Source organism: Haemorhous mexicanus, chromosome 9 (genome assembly GCF_027477595.1).
Source record: "Haemorhous mexicanus isolate bHaeMex1 chromosome 9, bHaeMex1.pri, whole genome shotgun sequence".
Classification (NCBI taxonomy): domain Eukaryota; kingdom Metazoa; phylum Chordata; class Aves; order Passeriformes; family Fringillidae; genus Haemorhous; species Haemorhous mexicanus.
Genome location: NC_082349.1, coordinates 4,484,770 through 4,510,503, shown reverse-complemented (window position 1 = coordinate 4,510,503; position 25,734 = coordinate 4,484,770). Strand labels below are relative to the sequence as shown.

Below are 25,734 nucleotides of genomic sequence, written 5' to 3'. Positions count from 1 at the left end.
CAGCTGTTGCTTCATAGATGACACACCCTGTGCTTTATCAACACTGTGTACATCTTGGCCAAGGTGGGTAGCAAACCATCCGTGGACCCTGGAATGCAGTCTACTTCATTTCCAGAAACTAATTTATTAAACTAAGAATGACATCTAAAAAAGGAACAAGACAGGCAGAAAGGCTAATTAATGCCACACTGCATTAACTCTCTATCACAGCTTGATAAATATTCAAATACCACGCCACAACATTGGATTTAACCAAGGTAGAATCAACTCGTGTTACAGCAGCATTGGCAGGAGATGACTTTTGAACAAAAAACCCCAGAAGGTTGGCACATCATTGGGCACTGAGCAGCAGAGACAGGCCTGACAGGGCATGGCACAGGATTTCAATCACTGTTTGTCAAAGTGATGCTGGAGATGAGGAGAACAGCCCCAAGGTGGATCCACAGGGTGCTCTGTGCTCAGGGTGCCTGGCCAGTGCTCCAGCTCTGCCCCATCCCAGTGCCCTGTCCAGCCTTAGAGTGCAGGGACACACAACAAATCCAAAATATGACCTGTTTCCTCCATGCCAAGGAAAGCTGTTTCTTATTCCCCAAAACTGCTGCATTTCTGGAGCCTGCAGACACTGTTCACCCACCCCTTTCCCACGTGGAGCTGTGAGTATGCTACCAGCACTGTGAGTGAGAGAAACCCTCTGGAATGATTAAATAAATGCTGCTGAAATGATCCCCAGCAAGAAGCAAATACATTTTTGTGACCTTGAAAAACTGAAGGTAATCAAAGGAGATGACTGAGAGTAAATAACTGCTTTTCACACACTGAGTTAAGTCTACCTATGCCAATTTTCACATGCAGGCTTGAAGCTGGCAGAATGATCTATCACAGCTCGTTCAGAGAAAATCTGTACTAATTAATGTGTGAACCTGACACACACCAGGCCATTCTCCAGGCAGTTGCTGAACCTAAGGTCATTGCAAAGGGAAGTGAAAAGGAAGGAGGAGAAGAAAAGGAGAGGGAGGGAGAACATCCCTTTGGAACAAAAGATGTCAGTTTTTCAAATGCCTTCAGGGGAAAAAAGAGCTTTTCAAAATGTCAAGTCCGCTTGTTAGAGCTGTCCTCAAATATCCTTCAGATATGCAGAAGTGCTGAAGTAACAGGTTTCCTAAGGTGCCACTGGACTCCACACCCTTGGAAGAGGAGGAGGAGTTCCTCATCAGCAGCAGCACTTCCAACAAGCACGAGACACCCTTTACAGTGAGAAACTTCTTTGACTCATACCCAACACTTATCTGTGCAAACACCTGATGTGGCAAAGGCCTGCATTTCTCACTGATTTGAATAATTTCTCTTCCAGCAGACCAGAGCATTTTGCATGAAAAGTGTGCTCTTGCTTCTTCCTTTCAGTTGATTTCTCCCTTCAGATGCCTAAATGAGAAATTAATTGCAGTAATTGTGTGCAGTCTTCCCAGTCAAAAGGTTTTGGTCAATGCCTGAGATTTGTTTCCTAGTATTATTTTGAGCCAATTCAAGCATGCTTTTAGCCTAACAATGCAAATGGTGTCTGTAAAATATGGATACTCAAGAGGGCAAAAGAGAGCAGAAAGGACAGGAAAAAGGCAAAAGGAGAGTCGAGTGCTGTTGACTTCATGGACAGCTCCTCTCACAGTGACAGGCACTATTTTGGAGGGTCTTGAAAGCAGAAATAACCCCCCTTTTTTACATAATCCACATAAAAGTCACAGGGCATGTTATGAAAAGGCAGGTGAGCATTAACTCTTCTCACAGCATCTCACCAGCATTTTCTGCCTTCTACTTCTACCACTGCATTAGGAACAGAGGCAGAGGGAAGGAAAGAACTGGTCTTTGTCAGAACGAAAAGAGAGGAACAAATAAAATAGCAGACAAAGCTTCTAATTCACATAAACCCCTCAAATCTTATAGTGCTCTCCCTGCTGAACTGGACCAGACTCACTTCTGATGTGCTTTCATCAACCCACAGGGAGAAACCAAGAGAAGAACTAGAAGCACTTTTTTTTTTTTTTTTGCTGCTGTATTCCAGAAGTACTTCATGCTGCACATCACTTCATTCTTCCCATTTTAAGGGGGACAAGACAGCAGCAAACACCATTTCTGATGCAGTCCACTACTGTGTGAGGCAACAAGGGTGCTAATGCTTTAGAATAACTTTATGCAAATGCTAGAAGTAAATTTGCATCCCATTTGAAGATATTAACACCTGCTCCCCAGCAGAACTAATCACTGGAGAGCATCTCCTGAAAGACTCAGCACCCACTCGGGCTTGCAGGGGTGAACTCACTCCCAAAACATAACTGTGGGTTAGGAAAAAACTATTTTTACCCTGGCAGCCCTTTGATCACTGTGAGGCACCTGCTCTGTGAAGAGCTGCAGGCAAGATGTTCTCAATTGAGGAGGTGAGGCCTGCACAGATTTCCATGCCCTTTACAGCCACTTTCCCTCCTGGCTGACTGATCAGAAAGGGCAGGCTCAAATGACAAAAGTTTCATGAAATAAGTGTGCTGGAGAGCCACACAAAATGAGCATCTTGTGCTGGGGTTGCAAGTGAAGGGGGTGGGAATGTGAAGCATCTTCTCTGGTTTTTTGCATGCTGACCCATAGGCAAAATAGGACAGAGTAAAGTTGGCAAGCGGGGTTGAAATTAAATATCTTTGGTGATAAGACAGATCATTCCTAATGCCCCATTAACAGCCAGTTTTTATTTATTGCTTATTATTACTTACTGATATTTGGTTATTTTTCTAACAGCCTCCATTAGCAGCATAAATGCAGCAACCTTCAGGATTATGCCTCTGTTCTTACCATAAACCTACCTAGGAATATCTCCTAGTTTCAAATACCCAGTTTAATTATTAGCATTCTAACAATCTCTGTCATTTTAGTAGCAAGATGGATGCTGTACATCCATGAAATGAAAATGTAGTGACAACTACTCAGAAAGATGAACCTGCTCCAGATCTTAGTCCTGATATAAAAACGAACTGCAGCCAAGAAACACTGATTATTTCTGGGCCCCTCTCCCAAAACAGTGGCCACACAATTATTTCCATCTACAGATCTGTCATCCACATATCCTTCCATCTACATATCTGTCAATTCTCCTTCATAACAATTGAACCTAATGGCCAATTTGAAGCAAATTGTTCAGAAGTCTCAAAGATGCTAAATTTTCACAAGTAGATTTTTAAAATCAGTTGTCGTGCAGAAGACAGGGAACTTTTAAATGACCTCACCACAGAGGAAGCGAGGAGAGCTTGTCCCTAAATTGAATTGTTGGGTTGCAAATCAGCAAAAACACAGCTCTAGACAAGCCACGAAGAACACTGTCTCTTGTTTAGAGGAAGAAGTTGCAGGAATGGAAGGGTACAAGGTGACCTCAGGTGGGCTGGTGGCACTGAAGAGGTGAGAAGCCCTTGTATGAGCTGGCACATGGAAATGGACAGCTTGAAGGAGACTGCAGCAGCAGAGATGAGGGCAAACCTGCAGGATGCCCCTGCTCACAGAGCAGCCTGAATTTCTCTGCTCATGCCTCTCCACATTTCTGGGAAATAGGAACAACCAAGTGAGCAAGAGACCTGAAATGTTAATTTTAGGATTTCTCTGGAGTGAAGCAGAACTTCCCAACCTGTGATTCCCTTCCAAAGACACAACACTACTTCTCTCAGGTTCCCAGCCCTGCTCAGCACTGTGTATTTAGCTAGAGAATGACAGTTTCAGAGCCTACAGCAAGAACAGGTCACCTGCAATTAGGAATTTCTCTTTGAACTTTATCCAGTTCTGATTGAGCCAGGTGAAAGACTGGAACAGGTCCTGCAAATACAGCCTTTAGTATTTTGAGCCTATTTGGAATCCTGGTGCAATAGAAAAGGGGCAGAAGCAAGAGGAGGATGCAGAATCAGCCTGATTCTGAAGCTCACTAAGCCCCCAGGTAACCCAAGGCTTTTTCCATAAATTGTTATTTTCTCTCCACTTCCTAAAACCAGCCCAAATATGAGTAATAGCAGCCCATCCTGGAGCTGAGTAAGATTTTTAGGAACATTTATCACCGAGCACAGCACTTGCTCCAAGATGGATGATGGCAGTGGGCCACCAAAGCACCACCAAAAGCTGATAGACAAATATTCTAATGAACTGTTGCTCTCCTGACAGTGCTGATGGCATTGTGAAGGGTGTGACACGTTTTGAGGGCTCCTAATTGTCTGCACACATTTCTTAGAACAACTGAAGATTTTTTTTTCAGGGAGATATGCTCTTGCCACAAATGTTTTGAAGGTTTCTTGAGAATCTCTCATGAATGATTGCCAGTGCAAGTTTTGAGCTGGGCAGCAGCTCAATAGAGCTGTGCTTGTTCCTCTGTTCAAACTCCCTGCTTTAATGGAAAATTTCAACAATAAGAAATGTTTAAGACATTTGGTAGGATCACAGCTAAGAAACAGTTCTTTCCCTCTCTCTCCTTTCACCAGAATTACTCCCCACATAATCTAAAGACAGCATTGGGGACTAAACATAAATAATCTGAAGGTGGCAGTCACTCTGTATTCTCTTCACCTCTTCTGCAAAATCACTATCTGTCCTCAACAGCATGCATGAACAAAGGGGAAACAACCAAATACAATAAACAGCTCTGCAAAGAGTTTATCTCATTTCACCTGTGGAAGCTGGGCCTTTCTGCTTCTTATCTTTAACCATAAAGGGACACAAATGTAATATATCCATAAAATGTCACATTTACCTACTAAGAGCTCATAGCTATTTCTGGAAGGGTGACTTCTAGAAACAGCTGCTTCTGGAAGGATGAGGATTTTGAGCTGAAGTGGAAGATTGCAAAAGGAAGAGAGGAAAAATAGGAGAAGATAGTAACTAGATGATAATTTAGAGTATCAGAAGGAATCAAGAAACCAAACTGATGTGGTACCTTGAAAGATCAGGGTACAAAAAACCAGGCAGGTGGATATTCTGAATACATCAAGATAAATAAAGACATGGTATGGGCAGAGCTGATTTCAGAGATCTGGGAACAGACAGATTTGACATTTCTGCACACAATGCTCTCCTGAGAGGTCCATTCAGCTGAGTTGTTACTGTGCAGTTCTTGGGGTAAGAACCACGTTCTAAAGAGCGAAGTAATCTCCCATCTAAGCCACAAAAGTGGCTTTTATGCAGACTGTGATTCTTCTGCACGACATGTTTCTCCCCATTAAGTTTCTCTCCAAATGCAGAGCTCAATACACAACTCCACAGTAAGTCCTGAATGGATAATTTTCCATGGAGATTAGACTTCCCGTTGCTCTGACGACACCAGGCTTCAGAATTAGCTGGGCTGGCCTTGGGAAGTGGATTTCCTACAGACTGCTGCTGAATGGCTCTGCACACAGGCACAATGATATTAGTGGAACTTCACTGGAGAGAGGCTTTCTGTTTTGTTCAGTTTCCTGTTCCTGCCTACAGCTCTCAGGAATTAATGTAATACAATAATCAGGAACATTAGTTAATGTTTCCCAGCATATATTTCAGGGAATTATATGTATTTGATGTAAGGCTGTACAGGGATTAACTAAAAATGCAGCAAAATCATATGCAACCACTGGTAGTACACAGTCCTGGTAGCTCTGAATTGCAGAATCACCCTGTAATAAACCATAATAAACAGATGCATGTGGGTTTCCAGAGTGTGGGACTCAGATAAAGGGCAAATCCTCTTTCATGATGTAGGGAAGAACTGTTGGAGTGGTCTGAAGCTGAGATAGCTGGGGATGTCAGTGCTGGCCAAGGTCAGGCAAAGGCACAGCCAAATTATCAGTGGCACCATCCATCTGCAGCAGCAGCTCTCACTGGAGTAAATAATGAATGTTCTTGCTGGAGCAGCTCATCCCAGCTTGACTTTCTCCTCACACTGCCACTCCTGGACTCAAGGAGACACAAAGCTTAATGCTACTTTTGCTGCAGCCCCAGGAGCTGACCATGGCTGATTCTACAGAAGGGGGAGATGCCCTCTCAAAGCACCACATGTTATTAAGAGAAAACCTCATTATCCCTGAGTGGATCAAAACTAAGTTACTGTAAGGTTTTTTAAAATCACATTTAATGCACAAAGTAAACTGACTCCTAATGAAACTATTAATTTGGAGCTGAAACTAAACTGAGGCTGGGTAAGTCACTGGCAAACCCAGTGGAATTTCTGTACAAAAATGGGAAGGGTTCTCCCACTGCTCTGGATTTGCTCCAGGAGCTCTGTGCTGGAGCACAGAAGCTGCATCAGATCATGTATTTGGGCAATACCAAACAGGAGTGGCAGACAGGGAGAAGATAATGAAACATATTCTTCAAACAGTAACACTAGAGAGTATTTGGATGGAATAACAACGCTCAGCACTCATAAAACTTTGTAGCTTCACTGTTTTTTTGGCAAAATATATTTACTGTATTGAAACAAATCACAGAACATTCACAGGCAGCCACATTTTCTACGTGTTCTGTAACACAAAGGATGAACAGATCTTCCTTCCCGTCTGTCTGGGTTTAAATGACTTACATTGATGAATAATTTTTAAAACATCAGTATGCCAATGGTAATATGAATGATGATAATTTTCAGATGTTTTTAATTTGCAGTTAGAGATAAAAATATACAAACCCATTTCAATATTTTTTACATGCAGATAATAAACGTGCTTCTTCTACTGATTATCCCATTGATTTAGGGTAGAGACATTCATGTATCATTACATAATTTTATTTAATGATTGTTATGTCTATGGGTAAGATGTCTTATTCCATTTAATATGTTACATCTGACTGAAGGCAAAGGTGGCTTTGATAAAAAAAATGCTCTGCCTAATATGTTGTTAATAATGGCTCAGTTTCCCTATTTGCCCTCAGAATTTGAACACAAAGTAAAATAAGTCTACATTTCTTTAAAGCATGCAGGCAGCTGAAACACACATATTTGCATAAGCTGCAACACTCAGTGAATGGCAGAAGCCATGCAAACCACCAAGCATGAGAAATACACTGCGGAGGATGGAGAGGTAAAACGGAAGAGATGAAAAGGAAAAAAAAAAATAATAAACCATGCATCCATGAAAGCAATGGCAGGCACTGGTGGAAGAGTAAGTGAACACCTCAAGGTGTAGAGAAAAAAAGGACAGATACCTACCCCAACCTGTGCTATCTAGCTACCGACCTGTGGACTTATAGTATCACCAGTTGGCTCACCAAAGGGATCACTGTTGGAGGAGGCCTGAGACCCATCAGGCTAGAATACAAGAACATAACACCTTTTTTTCTCAACAATAGAAAGTGAAAAGTCAACATGAGGTTATTTTCATGCTGTGGGCATAGCAAGTACATCCTATCTCATGAAAACCAGAGAGTGAGGCCTTGCCGCTCTCCAAAGCCGTAGCGGTTTCCTACAGCTGCTGCAGGCACCAAAGGACTTCACCAGTTCCTGCTGGAGCCCAGGCAGGAGCTGCCACAGACTTCAGAAGGTACTGGATCGGGCCAACCAGAACTGCAAAAGGCCCTGAAAGCCACGTGAAACAGAAAGAGTCCAAGCTTGGGTTATTTTGCACTTTTTGTTGTACTGACCCCCTCTTGCCTTTGGCTCACTCAGGCTCCTCCCTCCCTAAGACACCTGGGGATTGACAGTCATTGCTTGGATAACATTTCTTGCTTTGGTCCATAAAGGCAAAGAAATCACATACCGAGGGCCAGAACATTGAGGAACGTAGCTAGGCAAGCAACTGGGATGCAAGAATGTGCAAGACAACACCAACCACCATCTTTTAACACACAAACTCTCACATCTTCCTCTGCAGCCTCAGCATGTTTGCTGTTTTACCCCAACCTTCCTTACCACGAGAGAAGTGACTGCTGGTGTGCTAAAGAGGACATTGGATAGATCTAACATGTACAGCCTTACATATGAACTGTGAGTTTGTTTCCTTGTATGCAGGGTTGGTGCACATCAGCAGAAATGCTGTGCTATCAGCTGTCAAACCCAAAGCAGGACGGGAATTCTGGCTGCAGCTCCCCCACAAGCACCACCCAGCCCTACTGGAAAAGTTGTTTCTGACACTACAGAACAACATTTAATCAGCTTTTAGCTTTTCTAGTTAAAAGGAGACAATGAAGATTTAGAAACCTTCTTGCTACTCACAGCCTCTGGCTCCTCACTTTTGCTTGGGCTTTCAAACCCCTCTTCAAAGAGGTCGTCTGCAGCAGGGTCACTCGTATGAGATGCTGATGATTTTGATGGAGAACTCTGTCTGGGTGCAGGGGTTGGAGCTAAACAAGGATTAAAGCAACAGCAACAGTTATTCTGCTGATTTCTTCAAAAAGACACTTCAGCACAAAATTTGCTCATACTTTTACATCCCTCAGCTTTCACCACCCCCAAGAATCATTCTCTAACAAGGAGCTGCAGGAAGTAAATTTGGGCACAGTTGTCATTATCAATCCCATGGGTTTGATTTCATTTGGCAACTTTCAAATTAAGTTTGGCTGCATCTGGCCTATGTCTTTATGAAGGTGGGACACACCACTACATTACATTAGGAATGTGTGAGTCGCCTGCCCTGTGGCAGGTAAGTGAAACAGGGCCCTGACTGACCCCTGGTGAATCTCATGAATTCCTCTTTTCAGCAATCTGCTGAAAAAAGAAAGTCCCCCACTGCCATGCTGTGAACACCATAAGCTTATTTTACAGCTCTCCAATGAATTTCCCCACGTGTCCAATATGTTAAGCTACTAAAATAAATACTCATCCCCTCATTTCTGAGAAGTATGGATGGGACATTAGTGAAACCAGTTGTAAGGCTGAATGCCATGGGCTTCTGCCAGCCAGCTTGCATGTTCCCATCACAAAACAAATATTACAACATTTAATTTTAGAAATTCAATTTCTGACTGTAGCTGTCTGGGCTGTTCATTTCTATGATCTCTGAAATCCCTCTATGGTATTTTCCTTTATGGCTGGAACACATTTCTTAAGCCAGAGCATGCATGAAGGTTCTCAGTATCTGGGTTGGAATTTAAAAAGAGACAAAAGTGCTTTGAGGAGCAGTCATGTCTGAGGAAAGGGATGGCTGAAAGCACAGAAATACTCACGTGAATTTGTAGATGGTGTCGTGGAAGTCACAGGAGTCAAATTTAACTGAGAGATGTCAAAGTCATCACAATCATCTGCTTCCTGTGCCATCCCAACTTTGTTAAAGTAACTTGAGAAGGCCTCTGAGGTACAACTGAGGGAAGGCTGATCTGGTTTTCTCGATGGCACTGGTGGAGGCTGAGCCATCTGGAAATCTTTGAACATTTCTTTTCCCATTTTCTGTCTGGGCCTGTCTGTCTGCGGACTCGATCTGTTGGAATCGCTCGTGGGTGGGACGGTGGCTATAGGAGCAATGGTACCTTGAAACATGGCTGCTTGTAAAGGCAAAACAGTTTGTGTTGGCATGAAGGCAGTGGGCTGGAACTGGCCAGCCACGGATGGCCACGGCTGCTGGGTGGGAGGAAAGATGCCGGGCTGGCCCCACGCGATGGGCTGTCCTCCCTGCATCACCTGAGCGACTGGAGGCTGGGCACCCATGGCCAACTGCTGCTGAACAAGTGGTTGCTGTCCCCAGAAGGAGGGCAGGACAGCTCCCATGGCAACATAACCTTTGGGGAGTAAAGAGAGCAGGAGGGGGGAAACAAAGGGGATGGAAGGTTTTAATGGCGCTGTGGAGAGCACACGGGGAAAGCGACACAACAAATCAGAAATGTGCAGAGCTGCACCCGTGATCCCAGAGCTGCAGCACGCTTGGAGAGAAAACTGAGAACACTGAATTCACATCCCTGCACAAGTACTCACAGACAGAACCACAGGCTGGTGGACTCTGCAAAGCAATCATCTCAAATTGCATCATAAGGCTGCTACTACTACCAGTAATAAAAAAATCCAACCCACATGATTCCAGATTAAAACCCTCACACTTGGTTATTACCCAATTACTTGAGAACATCAAAAAGATCTTGAGCTTCTGCTGCACTAAATACCTACTAACAACAAACTGCTTCAGGTATTAGGCTAACATAACCCCCTCCAGCTGAGGAGGAAATTAATGATTAAAACCAAAACTATAATTGCTTCCTGTCAGACCTGAAGCCTCCTTTAAAGCTACCAATAATTTGACTGTGTAGGAATTATAGGATCAGATATTATTTACAACAACAACAAAGTGCTCTGAAACTAAAACTCCTGTAAAACATTTTAAAAATTAAACTACCTAACATAATTATGTTCCACTGATACAAGTACTGTGCTTTACAGATACGCTGTTTCACATTTAAATTCAATACTTACCACTAATACTTTGCATAATGTAACTTCTCTCTCAATTTTAATACTGCTACAGCTGAGTGTTTCCCCAGTCCTCCTGTACCTTTTCCTCTTTGCTTTATTTCTAGGCTGTTTTGTAATCACAAACATAAGGGGGGCTGCTATATTGTATAGGAAAAAGCCCAAAACTCAATAAAATTAAAAAATAAGGAACTGAACTTTGAGAGACACAGCTCCTGAGTGATGGAAGGAGCAGAAGCTCAGATATATTTCTGTTCCAACAGATGTCCAGGATGGATTCTCCAGATGATCTCACCCCCATTGTGACCCCATCCCAGCAGAGAAGGTTTCCATCTGACATTATCCCCAAACACTTCACTGCCCTTGTAACCTGCCTGAGGTGCAGTGGCTAATCTGGTGCCATCAGAGGAGGCAACCAATCAGAAAAACACTGCTGAATGATTCAAGACACTCCTCCTCCTCCTCCTCCTTTCCTGTCCTAAGTGGGGCTGGGAGCACTGGGAGAGATCAGCAATCAAACCAGAGTGTCTGTGCAGAATGCACCCAGCCTTTGAATTCTGAGCACTCTGAGGAACCCAGGGAAGTCTAGAGGACATTCCAGGATTTGACAGAGTGGAATACCCTTGAAGTGCAATCATTCTCAGCCTCTGTTTACTGGAGACAACAGAGGATATTCATTGCTTCCACAGAACCCCCAAAATTTAAACTAAATGCTGTTTCCTCTCTTTCTCCTGTTCCTAGAAGTTCTGGCATTCAGATGGCTGACCTGTGCTTGAACTCCCAGTGACTTTTTTGGCTTCTGCTTTAAAAAATGTAGGCAAATTCAAACTAATGCACTCCCTGCTTTGCCTTGCCCTGAAGCACTGACCACAAAAGCCTTCCCCACTTCCATCCTGCTAAAATCAATGCCATGAGTACTGAAACGCAAACCAGAGCTGGGCACTGATCCCCAAATCTGATTCCAGGCTTGAATTCCAGTGCATTCCTTACCTGAGGGAACGGCAGCAGTGCTGAAAGGTACAGAACCAAACATGTCTGTACTAGCAGGGAGTGACTGGGATGAAGATGGGATAAAGGCATCACCTGGAGTAGCAGGAGTCTGCAGGGAGACAGGCAGAAAACACAAGGGTGAGGTATCAGCTGCAGCTTCTGCTGCACACTGCTGTCACATCACCTGGAGCTCTAAAAATCCAGGTTTGGAGTGAGGAATGAGAAAGAAGAAAGAATGGGAAGATGCAGAAGGAAAGAAGCAATAGAAATAAAAGTATTAGAATTTGCTGGGGATGGGAGAAAAAGAAAGAAATGGAGAAACTTTCTATCAGAGGAAAAAAACAAAACAAGGTGAAATTTGCCTGGAATACATCACAGCTAAAATACTGACATAATTTCTTTCTCCAGAACATACAGACTTGTGATTTTAGATGTTAGGTGACAAAAGGGAAAGTGACCAAGGCATTAACTTTAAAGTTATTATTAACAGTTAGGTAAATGAAATATCTACAGGATTTATGGAAAACTGAATAAGTATATCTTCTAATTAACCAACAGGACCAGATTCATAGGTCTACATTAAAGAAGAAACCAAATCAAATTGAGTAAGCTGAGGAAGTGCAGAAAGGGCTTTGAACATCTAGTCCAGACATGATCCAGAATATACTGGAGATCTGAGGCTTCTGACCTCGCAGCACCTGAATTTTCTCAGTATATTCACATTTCCCTACAGCTTAATTCAAGGCTCTAAAGCTTTATATGAAAATTTTTGTTATCTTATAATGCTGAAAAACATGTTGAGACATTATTTTTTGCACTTAAAATCCATCCAGCCCTTTCTCTCTGTCTTTACTTCCCTCCTTTAACAGCAGTTCTGGGATCTGTGCTTTGTGGATCCAGAGACATGAAATACGAGGCTGTAACTGGATCTTCTGCAGTGCAGTGAGAGTGCAGTGCAGCATTTCCCTCTGACAAACACCAGGGAAACAGATCTGCAGCTCAGGTTGCACCCTATGTGACACTTAACACCAGAGCAGAAAAATAAAAATCAAAGGTATTTTTGCACATCGTCAGGAAGCAGGGACTGCACGTTCAATTGACTTCACTTTTATTTTCCTGCAGCCTAAAAACTACTTTGAAATCCTCCCCACTGGAATGGCTGAGGACACAAATTGTAAATGTGCTCAATAAATGTGCTGAAAATAGCATGCAGGAAAAACACAGTGCAGTTTCCCTGAGTACTCACTGGGGGAGAGGTTACATCAGGAGGAGTGGACATGTCCCCAAAAAGCTCTAGTTGGGTAACAGCCTGGAAAGAGAGAAAAGAATATTCCATTTATCTTTTGAGGAAAAGAAATTTTGAGTTAAGTAGTTACAACTTGTGAAGTTCTCTGGTAACAGCAAACAAGATAAACCTCCCCAAAGTCCTGCAGGCTTTAACTGTGAAGTCCCACATGGAGGAAGCACACAGGCTCAAGCTGTGGGATTTTAATATTGCTAATGGACCCAAATAGCCAACAACTCCTATAAAACAGTTCTGTAGGGAATTCTCCAAAGTGAAAAAAAATGAATAAAACATGAAACAACTATCCAGAACAGGACTGAAAGCATTACTGCTCTGCCTTTAACATCAGTGAGCTCCAAGCATTATTTATGGCCAGGCCTTTTCCCTGGCTCCTCTTCCAAACCCTCACTTCAAGGTCTTACAGCATGGCAGCAGCACGTGGAGTGCCAGCAGGACACAGAAAGGAAGGACTTTTAAAGTGCTGCCTGATTTCCCCTAGCCCATGGGACAGGTGTGACCTGGATAAGGGGACTTGAAGGAGGATGCACAACTGGGTTATTGCAAGTTTGTGGCTGTATATTTAATTTTTGTTAGAAATATTTCCTTGGGATGCCCTTCACTGGGAGCTCAAAACAGGTCACCCATGCAGGCCTGGCTAACTGGACCAGAGGAGAAAACACACTTTATTCTAAGAAGCAACTTGAGTGGCTGCATAATCAAAGCTCCTTCACATGTTCTAGAGCAACCTTACTCCCTCCCACCCACCTGCAAATGAGCTCAGGGATGTTAAAGCACAGATCCCTCAGAGCTCTGCAGGAAATCTAAACCCCATTCACCACCCTGATCAGGGTGGTTATACTGGAAAACTTTGGAGAGAACCCAGAATGTTTTCTTCTCACTACCTTTCTCCCTGGTTTTCCCAGTCTCACACCCACAAAATGTGGGAAGGAACAATTCTCATTATGAACAAGATTTATTGCAAATCTTTGTTTAGATCATTGAATCTCCTCCCCATCTTAGGCACACAAACCTTGGATCCTCCTATCACACAGACAGGTTTGACATTCAGCTGAGTCCTGTCCTGTAAAAGCAGCCCCTGAATGCTTTGGACAGTGACCAAACTGGCAGGCCAGGCTTTACAGCCTTCCAAGAGACCAAGATCACCCCAAGATTTTTTCCTGCCTTTACCCTTTCATTAAAAATCATCCCTTAAGGAGTAAGACTAAACATATCAATAGTTTATACATTTTTTTTCAATCCACTCTCTATTCCCACACATAAAAGCAACACCACAATCAGTTAGAACTGGAATTTGTCTAAGAAGCTCTGTTGATTCTCAGCTTCATGTCATGATGTACCCAGGGATGAATTATCTCACATTTTCTCACATCATATTTTACATTAAAAAGATCACATTGCTTTAGTGCTATGACAAAGCATTTTCTTCTCATGGGTTTATATATCCCTCAAAGTAACTGCATGGAAATGCAGAGGGAAAGAAGAGGGAAAGCCACATTTTCTTCAGGGTACATCAATTCTGATGCTCTGTAGGAAAATACTGCCAGGAGCAGCTTTTGAAAAAAAAAAAAAAACCCAAACTAGCAACAAACCCAGCCTAAGTCCCTTCTGCAGTGTGCACAAACACATCAGGCAAGGGTTGTTAAAATGCCCAGGAAAGTGGGAACAATGACAACAGCAGCATTCATTTGGAAATCACTTCAAGCCTCCTGACTCCAGAGATGTCAGGTGACACTGAAATACTCCAAGAGCCACTTTCTTCTCACCTCTCCAAACTGCTTGTTTAGCAGCACCCCAAACCTGCCCTTCTCCTGCCCCCCCTGGGGAACTATTCACTGTTTGCTCCTTAGGAACATTTGTGTCCTTTCCAGGAGCAAAAGGGAGCAGATGAGCAAGCCAGGGAGGATGGGGAAGGGCAGGGTACACACAGCTGTGTGCAAAGCTATAATTTTTTTTTTTTTTGGTGGAAAAATAGTATAGGTTTCACAGGAATACTGGAAATTGATAGTCAGTATACTTTTGAAGTGTGGATTATATGACATGCATCTGAAAGGTGGTAACTCAGATCCCAGTGCCTCCATACTCCTGGATAATGGGAATTGTAATACTTTTCAGAGTGCTTCAAGGTGATGGATCTTTGGATATTCTTCACAGATATAATTCTGTTAAAGCTCTGCAGACACATTTCTAAACAGGCAGCTGGAGAGGGTGATAGGAAACTCAACAGCACTTTGTTATAATAAACCCTCACTCACAATATTCCCCAGGAAAAAGAAATACATTTACAGGGGAATTTTTTTTTTACAGAATATCAACCTCATATACAACAGGAGCTACAGAACCACATCAGAGAATATAAACACAAATTCAGTGGGAACACAACACCTTCATTTACTGACTGGAGCTTTAAACAGCAACCCTGGGAGGTGCATTTTAAAGTCCCAAATGGTTCAGGAGTCTTTCTTCTACTCCTTCAGTTCTCAGCCTGAATAAATGAATGCATCTTCTCTGACACAGAGCTGCCTTTATCTACTTGCAGCACATGAGATCCTGGACACCAAGCACTTATCTTTTATTTCTGGGATTTCAGTGTCACTACAGAACTGATTTCCCCCCTTATGCTTCATTAAGATTATTCATATCTGATATTAGCTACGTTCCAGTGAAGTTAGTCCCAAGCTGAACATTTTCCAATTGCACTATTCCTATAGATGATTTCAGCTACATTTCCTTAAAATATTTTTTAGCGTCACAACCTTACCTGAGTGACTGAAACAAGATTTTCATCAATGTCCAGCAATAAGTTTCCATTCTCCAGCTGTAAAGCATGATTTATGAAATGAGATGAATGATTTATGAAAATGACATGAATTTCTGAGCATGAAAATGATAACCTCCATAATTATTGACTTCAGCATTGAAATGAAAACCCTTTCCATCTTGCTGTGAGCACAGATCTGAAATCAGGCAGTCAAAACAGTGAGTCTGAATGCTGCTGGGATGTGGAGCAAACATACACTTCATTTCTGCTAAATCTCATCTTCAAGTGCACAAAGCAATTTTACCACTTGTGACACACCTATTTATTTTCCTAAATATTTATTAATTCAGCAATAAGCAAACCCAGTGAGCTCTGATCCTGCTTACATTAATGGAACTTTTCCCTGGCTTGGTGAAAGAAGGGATTAAACATCCTCAGGGGAAAAAAAAATGAATGATTGAGTTTTGGATGACAAAAGCTCTAAAACCAAGTATCTTCAGAAAAAAACCACATATTTCTCTAACTAGGGAAATTATAACATCAATGTAAACATAATGAGGATAATTAATTTCTCTTTGTAGCAATTTTGAAAATTACATGAGTCAATTCACGTTATATTTAAATCTATAGTTTGTATGTAAATATATGTGGGAATATACTGCCCTCACATCTGCACATATCTGTATCTATCCACACACTTAGCACATATTATCACTTCAGAAAGTTAAATTTCAGGTAACATTTATTGTAGTGTTGGAGACTTCATTTCTGCAGACACAAACAACAGCAGGCTGTGAAAATCAAGCCTAAGATGACTGAGAAGCTCCATACAAGCCAGTCACTTAAAAATCTCACTAACAGCCTAGAAAGTTTTTCTCCCCCTCATCTCATCACAGAGCTGAAGAAAAGAGGAAATAAAAGAGTGGAAAAGGCAAGGCCAAAGTAACATAATGTCACTGTGCACAATCAGGAACAGACACAGTCCTGCACCTTCTTGGAGCTAACCCTGTGTTCCCCCAGCTCCAGGAGAGGAAAGTGTGAGAAGAGCTGTGTCCATTTACTCAAAGAACTCCAGAGACTTTGAGAACACTCTTTAAATGACAGCAGAATGCTTTCAGAGGGCCCAGTTTTGGCCAGCAGTTCATCACTTTGTGCTCTGACAGTCACCTTGTCTGCCCTCCACCAAAAAGCCTGGAGAGATGCTCCAGCTCCTGGTCTTTCTCCAGGTGAGGATTCCTCCACAGAGTGATGCAAAAGCTTGGTTTAATTCCCCCATGTTGGATGTGAAACCCCCTCCAGCTCAGCCAGCAGGAGCTCGCCAGCCCCTCACGAGCAGGCTGGGGTGGAGGAAGGACAATTAATCCTTGTGGCCCAGTGACATTAATCCTGTCATGAAAGCTCCATCTTCCTATACAAGCAGATGAGATATCCTGTACATCTTTCAAACACAAAATATGTAAATCTGGTCCTTAAAGCAGCAGCACCACTACAAGCCAAGAGCAGTTTGAAACAACTCCAAGCCTACAGCAGAATTCCTTGTGACACTTTTTACTATTCACTAAAAAATAACTTATTATCCAGGAGCTGGAGAAAACTCCAGAGAGCACAAGCAATGGTAATCACAGAACATCCTGAGCTGGAAGGCACCCATAAGGATAAGAGACAGGGGAGCTGCAGCTTTCATAAACCACATAAAACTGATCCACTCCAGTACTCCCTCTGATCACAAAGTCCTCTGAAAAACATCTTTTCTAAGCAATGCAGAAGCTCAGAATTTAAAAGGGAAATATAAAACAGGGCTCTTGTGGTCACATGAGTGTGAAGCACCTTCTTCTTTCACTCCCATACATGTATCAAGGCAGAATATCCAACTTCTGCTACTCAAGTCTGTTTTCCACCAGCAGCAAGGGATCCACACTGACATATGGCACGAGAAAACCTGCTTAATACTGCTGCACTTTTGCAAACAAGATGATAAAAGTAGCATCTCACAGAACATGTTTTGTAATCTCAGAGAATGGAGCAAAGATGGTGCTTAAAAGCACAAAAAAACCCCGTGGTAATTAACTTGTACTCTGCTACACAGCTCAGCAAGAAAAAAGAGTATGAAGGATACTAAATATAGCAAATAAGCAGTAATAAGTAATTAACCTTTGAGCTGGGTATTATCTATTCAACTCCTTTAAGGCAGCAGAGGGGTTTACATGTGGTCAGGGTGAGTGCTACACCACACAGCCCAGCAGACCAAAGAGGAGTCACCCAACCACAGCCTCTCTGCATCTCCAATTCCCTGTTTCTTACCCGGGTTTTACATGGAAGTCTAATGACAAGTCAAACGGTTGGTCAAACTAAAGATTTTCTATCTTATTTCAGTTGAACATGTAAAGATTTGGCTATGACAAATAACTTTTCTGATGGTTCAAATGGTTATTGCAGCTCAGCAAAGCCCCAGTTGTTTGCACCTCACACCACAAGTGTTGATATTGCTACAAGCTCCATGAGCTGCAAGCAGCTTGCTAATTAACCACAATTCATTCTAAAAAAAACAATTAGAACCACAGTGAAGGAGCATGTCAGCACCCTGACTAAACCCATCATCAGTCAAACCACGTCTGGTAGGTTGAGACATCCCAAAAACATCCCACAGACATTGTTTTCCTGTAAAACTACTGCTGAATTAATGAAGTGGCATGGGAACTCAACAAAGAATTGCTCAATTACTTCCCAATTAAAAAGAATACACAGAAGAATGCGTGTCAAGAAAAAATTGTCAGTGTCTTTGCAATCTCCAGCTTCCTGCAGATCCTGAAATGCCATGAACTTTCCCAGTTACAGACTGCTGTCACCATCCCAGATTTACAGAGGTACAGCTGAGCGCAATCCTTTCATTTTAAGGTTGCTATGAACATTTCATTGTGGAATCAAGAATGGTCTGGGGTGGAAGGGACCTTAAAGCTCATCCAGTTCCACCCCCTGCCATGAGCAAGGACACCTCCCACCAGATCAGGCTGCTCAGAGCCCCATCCAGACTGGCCTTGAACACTTCCAGGGATGGAGGCAATTCCCAACCAGTGCAGGTCATGTCAGCAACATGAGCTGCCATAAAACCACTGATGGATTTTTATCCAAAATCCAGGCATTTTGGGCATCTGACACTGCGCAGGGTAAAAATCCAGTGCTCAGAATCCTATGGGACGTGGGAATTCTCCGGTTTAAAGTTCCTCTTTTCAGTCTGACAGGGTAACTCTGAGTTAGTGATCACCACCATTCTCCTTCAGGGAATTCTCCTGAAGCCACAAACCCAAGTCCTACGTGTGATGTACCCAGTTACAGGGCAGCCTTGAGCTTCACTGCATCCCCAACTGTCCAGTTTCCTTTGTTTGGTGACTGGGAAGCCCTGGATGTGCTGGTTAAACATCCTGTTAGTCAGTCCTGCACAGCTGAAGAACTGGGACTGTGGGATGTAATTGACATCCCAGATTATTGAGGCATGTTGAGGGAATTGAATTGCTCCACTGTTGCTCGATAGCTTCCCTTAAATTAAGGAACTCTTCATATGATCAAAACAGACGCTTACTCATCTGTTTATTTTCTCTTCATTTGCAGGGAACTTAATTCTGAATTCCCTGTGTACTTGGGGTATTTACTCTTACAGGAAATGGTATTTAAAATGCTTCAATTACCACTTTTCTCTGACAGACTCTAATGAATCATAAGGCCACCAGAGTGACTCCAGCTTGGAGCCAAGCCCACACTGCTCCCAGGCTACACATTCCCAAGACAATGAAATTCCCAGGCACAGAGGGTGCTGGTGGAAAGGTCCCAGGACCTCCTGACGTGGTCAGGACAGGGAAAGATAAGTCCTTTAATGTCAGGATCACAGGCTGGGGACAAGGAGTGGCTTCCTTTAACTGCAGGTGGGAGACACGAGAGATGATGAGAACCCAGACTTCCATGTGGGAGCCAACTCCACTTCTGGACTGAGACAGGATGCTTGCAGGGAAAAAAATTAACAGTGGAAATGAATAAGGCACAGCCTCATATTTATTATTTAAAATACTTGCAAGGCACTGGTTGACAAGTGTATCTACTGCTTTTTAAAACAACAGGTGACTGGAACTCTACCAAACTTCAGAAACATGTTATTTCTATCTTCATTACTAAACACCTTCTCATCATGGTATTTTCCAAACTTTGAAATCCCATGAGTTTCAGCAGGCAAAAAAGCCAAGACCTGTGTACTTCTGTACCCAACAATGTAGGGTAGCACTGAATCAATCTGCAAAAATTAAATCCCTAATTGTGCAAATGATGTAATTAAAGGCATGAAGTGATGCAGACCAGGTAAAGCTGCAAACTTCACTACTTAGAAAGCTGGTTGTAAATAAATGTTTTAGCAAATTACTCTGAGTTTTAAGGCTCTGAACAAATCCAAAAGTAGTGAATCAACACAAGGTGCAGCTGTGAATTTAATGCATCAGCTTCTATTAAAAAAAAAATCTGCACGGGTCATATTGAATAAAAGACAAAAATTCACTATATTTGACAGAACTTTGTGCCACAATCAATGAGATCCATCTATGGTTCAACTACACTCTTTTCTCCACTTTGGAGAATATCAAAAGGTGCAGAACATTACCCCAAAAAATGCCCAGGCACCCAGGGAAGTTTAGGAATGCAAATACACATGAAGCCTTTAGACATGTGAGCCAAGAGGTTGCACAACTGGAAGGGAGCACTGAAATGTTTACCATTAATTCCCATTGCCCAAGTTCAGGATCAAAACCACAAATCTAAACATGGCAGCACCCTTGTGCCCCATATCCACCAAGAAACCTCTGTCACTGAGGCAAAGCCTGCCTCTTTGGGGTTTTTTAATTTTGTTTTTAATTGTTGCTGTTTGAACAGCACAGAGATAGAACAGTTGCAGACTGATCCTGGGCAGCACTGCTGGATTACAGCTTCCCCACACGATGTGATTACATCCCAAAATCCTGAAGGATGGCACTAGGAAGTGAATTCAAAGCTTTGATAGCAGGTAATCATTCTGCTGGGGGAGCAGGGTTTAGGATCACATTGAGGGAATGGTATTACCCATGCAGGATGGAAAACCTGTAGCAGGACAACTCCTACAGATTAAAATCAGCTTAAAATGTAGCCCACAATATCCACATGGTGTAAAAGAACAATAAAATTAGGACATGTTATTCCTATCTGTGAAACAGCATTCCTTCACTGTTAAAACCTGCTACTTGACAAGCCAGATGTAAAATCAGGGATGGTCTGAAACATGAAGTCTGCATGGGCAGATTTTCAATGCTCAGAAACTATCCAGATTATCTTTACTTGTCTCTACATTAACAATGGATCAATCTGATTGCTGGAAATCAGACTCTGAATTCAGGTTAGCAGCTTTCTGAATTGTCTTGCTCTACCTGGCAAAAACAATTTTTCAAGCTTTGTTTGAAATGCCTTTAACTTTGAGTTTAAGTGTTAAACTCCACATAAACCATTTACTTAACACACATGAAGGAACTTCATCACTTCAGGTTGATGATGCTATAAACTGGGAAGATTAGGGAGGAGGACCTGGGAGGAGGACCTGGCTTCTGCCTCCTGTGCCACTGAATTTTTTATAAGGAATAAACCAGAAAATATCCCAGAAAAGACAGCTCAAAAAAAAGCTAAACCCAAAAACTGGTTGGATGGGGCTTGGAGCAGCCTGGTCTAGTGAAAGGTGTCCCTGCAGAAACAGAAGATCTTTAAGGTCACTTCCAATCTAAATCCTTTTATGATTTCTGTGATTCTGCCTAAAAAACAAAGGCCCACCAAATCATCAACCCAGGCCACAAGACATTGTCCCAACAAACTAATGTATTTCCCAGTTTTGCAACAAGTAGCTGTACCTGTTAACAATGCACATCCCACACTGCACTATTAAACCTCATCCATGGGGTTTAATTGGGTGTGACTAAGTCAGGATATTTGAACACAGGTGTCTCTTTCAGCAAATGTAAATAAAACTGGACAGTTTTCCCAGCACAGATGGCCAGAGACCAGGATTGTGCACTCCTTCTCTCCTCATGTCTGAGAATTTGATCTGGAAGCCTGACTGTGGAGGCTGAAGTCGACATCATCAGCCTGCAAATTGCTTCTGCAAAGCCACATCTGGGAGAAGCCAGATGTGGGAATGGCACTGCAATCCCAGCCAGAACCAAAGCTGAGCTCTCCCAAACACACCAGAACCACCAGGCAGGTCTTGTGGCTTCTAAACCCAAGTGTACTCAGGTCCAGCTTCATCTGCTCTTCCCACACCATGTCCTAAGAGAGTGGAATTCCTCCCTTGTGATCCAGCCTGGTTTGATGCTCCCCACACAGCTGGCACCAGCCCAATGCCTGCCTGCACTGTGAGGCAGCACCTCTGATGCCTTGGATCTTCACACAGCAGTGAGATGAGCTGTTTGAAAGCCTTCATGAAATTGTTAAGCGGATAGTTTAGACATTTTGATGAGGAGAGAGGGTTTTATTGTGACGTGACTGACAGTCTCTGTGAAGGGTATTTTACAGTCTGACTCTTATTTCTAAAAACACCGTGACAGGTAGAACTTGATGTGGATGTTTAATGGGGAGACGAAGGGAAATTATGACAAAGAGAGATCATTAAACATTTTCCTTTTTTTAGAACAGTTAATTTCACACATAGAACTAGAATTTTTAAGTGGAGCATGCACCACTTAACAGAAGAATTTAGGGTAAGCCTGTTTTCTTTGTCTTGATGTCTACTCTCAGTGAATGGGGAATGGGAGAATTGGTCCAAGGACAGAGCAGAGAGAAAATAAGAATGAATTCAAGAAATGTGAGTTAATACAGAGGAAGGGAGAGGTACTGGGAGGGAACTGAATTCCAGGGAAAGTGTGTGTCTGGAGCTCAGCTGCACACCCAGCAGAGGAAAACCATGGGAGAGCAGTATTTGCTGGGAAGGGATGCAGCAGAGAGGTGGGGAAACCCAAGAATTACATTGAGTAAGCAATCTTTCCATCCCAATGTCAGAGCAGTGACTTGGCAAGCAGCCACTGCTGATAATTGAGTTCAGTGGGTCTGTTCCAATCCCGGGATGAGGCTCATTCCTTTCTGCCTCATTTGCTCCGTATTTACATTATTTGATATCAGAGATCATGAGGAGCCAGGCTATAAAGCACTTTGACACCTGCTGACAAACGGCCTCACACAATGGCACAGCATTGTTAAGTACATGAACACACAATTTTGAACTCTCCTGCTCCTCCCTGGCACCACCAGGGAGATGCTTCACACCTTCTGCCTCACTGGGGTCCCATATCCATGGAGAAATATTTGCCCAAATGGTTCTGGTGCCTTAGGAAGCTGTATTTACTGAAAATCAGTGTGAATTACACTGCCCAGTTTCAAGGCAGCCTCTGAAATGGGGATTCTGCCCTCAAGCCTCTGCACTGTGGTGGATCTCACCCCACCTAAATCTAATGTTTAGAAGACATGATAGCTGCAGGTCATGTAAAATTCTTCTGCAGCCACAAAAGAACCATGTGCAGTTGTACATTTATTTCCATCTGACAGGGACATGTTGTGCAGATGGGAGGAATTTCACAGATTAGAGAATCACTGAATGGTGTAGGTTGGAAGGGGCCTTAAAGACCATTTCATTCCAATCCCCTGCCATAGGAAGGGAATTCTCCCTTCCTGGAGCAGGTTGTTCCAAGGCCAGTCCAACCTGAGAAGTGGCCAATTCTCTCCACTGGCTACAGAGAGACAAGGCTGGAGGACACCTGGATGACCACTTCAATATCCCTCCCTTTTCTGTCCAGAGACTAAACCTGCCTGGAAACACACCAGAGGAAAACAACCCCAAGATGGAAACTCCATCTCTGTCCAGGGACTGTGGGCAATTCAGTCTGAATTCAACCAAAACTTCCTGCATTGTTATTAAGAGCTGAATGTATTGTCAGCAGAGAGAATTTGTGGTGCCTGAAACCTACCAGGAGCCACAAAAAAGTTCCTCACTTCATTCATCCATTATGAAAGTACTGAAAGCAAGACCTCCTAATAAAGGAAGTGTCCTTACATGTTTAAACCAGGAACATGAGCTTGATTATTTGCCCTCAGATTGAATTTTAGAGGTTTATATAATAATGACAGCTATAAATTGAAAACAAAATTATGGCAAGTGTCTCAATGACAGAGAGTCTCACGTGTGGAAGGGTGAGCAATAAATCAGATGGGCAGTGGAATATTAAATTGCTAATTTTAAGAGCTATTGCTCTCTTTTTTTTTTCTTTTAATACATACTAATAGAAAAAGGTGAAACAGGATCTCAGCTATCTCTTTCTTCCTCTTCTCCTTTTCTTCATTAATTATTGTACAGAAGTTGATTAGAAAAAAAGCTTTAATCCCTTTAAATTTAACCATGAACTAGCAAAAAAAAAAAAAAAAAAAAGGTGCAACTAGCTTCATGGAGATGGCAGATTAAATGAATTTGATGATTACAGAGTAGGTTCCATGAGTCCTATATCTCACATCTGCTATTTTCAGGACAGAGCAGTACCAGAGTGTCTGCAGACATGATTGCAAGCACTGCACACCCAGCCACACTGCAACAACCTAAATTACACACTGTACCCTGAGTGAAATTGAAGCATGACTGAAGGGGTAATACAAGAATCACAGGAAAAGCACAGCAGAAAAATTGTACCACTGAACTATATGAAAAACTACACGAAAAGTAAGTGAAAAATCAACTGCTACTCCATGCCCACAAATACCTCAATCAGTGATGCAATGTGAGTTATTTCACCAGATTTTTGCAGGCAACATGAAGATGCCTCCCTGCTCCTACTGGCTCATGGTGAAATATTTCTGGCAGGGTTTGTTTGTTTGGTTGTGCAGAAGTGTCACAGTCCAGGTCCCCATCCAGCTCCTTCACAGCATTTTTCTTTTTTTATTCCACATCTTGGTCACTGTGAAAATCACCACATCCTGGTGCAAAAAAGCTCCTTCTCATGAACACAGGCATCTTCCCCATGCTTCTCCCACTACAATTCTGAAATTCTTCTCCTTGGTTTTTCTCCACTCTTACACAGATCCTCAGAAATACTAATTTTTTTGTGTAACCAAAGCAATCCAGCAATTTCTCAAGGCATTTATAGCACAAATTTATATAGAACAGAACAGCATAACCTACCCTTCAGCAAACACACACCTTGTTCTAAGGCATCTGTCACTTCAATCAAACACTTGTTACCATTCTTTACATATTTTGGGAATAAACACCTTTTCAAAATGCCAATACACAGAATGGGAGTGGTGATTTTGGCTACAACAGCATATTACCCTCATTTTTTAATATTTTCCTGCCCACGCAAAGCACAGAAAAAACTGAGCTGAATTAAGCTTAGTTTCTTGTATACTTAGAGTACTACAGAAATAATACACATTTGGATACCAGAGGAACCTTTCTAAACTAGGCAGCACCTCAGGCATGAACAGGCAGAAGGTTTGCTGTCAACTCCTAACCACAAATAACACACTTGAAAATGGAGACTTGCCTAAAAATGAGTTAGAAAAGACAGAAAGGAGATTCAAGCAATGAATGAGATGGATATAAGTGACATCACTGACAAAGTCACACCACCAGGAATGTATCAAATGTTACAGACAATACTAAAAGCCACAGGAGCTAAAACCCACACTTCTTTTACTGCATATAAATAGGGGAGATACTTACACTTACAGGTTGACTTTTTGGCACATCATAAACACCTTCCTTCTTTTGGCTGGTAGGAACCTGCAACAGCAAAGGAAAACTGAGGTCACCACAAAAGCAGCTTGGATAAAAAACTGTAAAGAGCAACTGGTATTTATGCACAGGGTGTACCTAAATGAGTAGTTTATTTAATACTAATTTTTAGTATTGATGAAATCAAGGATGGTTCCCTTCCTGTCCAAGTAGGACCATTAATGGAGAAAATACTGAAGAAATAAAACCCCTATCTGAATTTTTTACAGCCCAGCAGTATTCAGAAAGGAGATTTTCATTCTCAGATAATTTTGGTTGCATGAAGTCCAGGTGTACTTGGAGCTCCTTCCTACTTAAATGGTTGTTTTTCTCTTTAACTTGGGGGTTAGAGATGTGCAATGGAAGTTATGGTCAGGTGAGTGCATCATCTCCCCAGATGAAGACACAGAGCAGAGTTACCAAGGGGAGGGTAAGAGATGTTTTTACCTTGTGCCAGATTTCTTCCTCACGATTCATTTAATCATCTAAAAAGAGTCCTA

General features: G+C 42.4%; 1 protein-coding gene across 10 annotated transcripts in view; it reads right to left on the bottom strand.

The window, feature by feature from the left end:
- Nucleotides 1-25,734, bottom strand: part of DAB1 (DAB adaptor protein 1) — a 415,964-nt gene that overhangs the window by 3,698 nt on the left and 386,532 nt on the right. For 7 of the 10 annotated variants that reach the window (XM_059853705.1, XM_059853707.1, XM_059853708.1 and 4 more), the window contains 7 exons: nucleotides 25,184-25,243; nucleotides 15,427-15,483; nucleotides 12,609-12,671; nucleotides 11,363-11,471; nucleotides 9,142-9,690; nucleotides 8,192-8,319; nucleotides 7,190-7,288 (listed from right to left, as the gene is read on the bottom strand). In XM_059853705.1, coding sequence (XP_059709688.1) covers nucleotides 7,205-7,288; nucleotides 8,192-8,319; nucleotides 9,142-9,690; nucleotides 11,363-11,471; nucleotides 12,609-12,671; nucleotides 15,427-15,483; nucleotides 25,184-25,243 — 1,050 coding nt within the window. In that variant the 3' untranslated portion in view covers nucleotides 7,190-7,204. The remainder of the gene's footprint in view (nucleotides 1-7,189; nucleotides 7,289-8,191; nucleotides 8,320-9,141; nucleotides 9,691-11,362; nucleotides 11,472-12,608; nucleotides 12,672-15,426; nucleotides 15,484-25,183; nucleotides 25,244-25,734) is intronic. The other 3 variants (XM_059853709.1, XM_059853711.1, XM_059853710.1) reach the window with 3 other exon arrangements.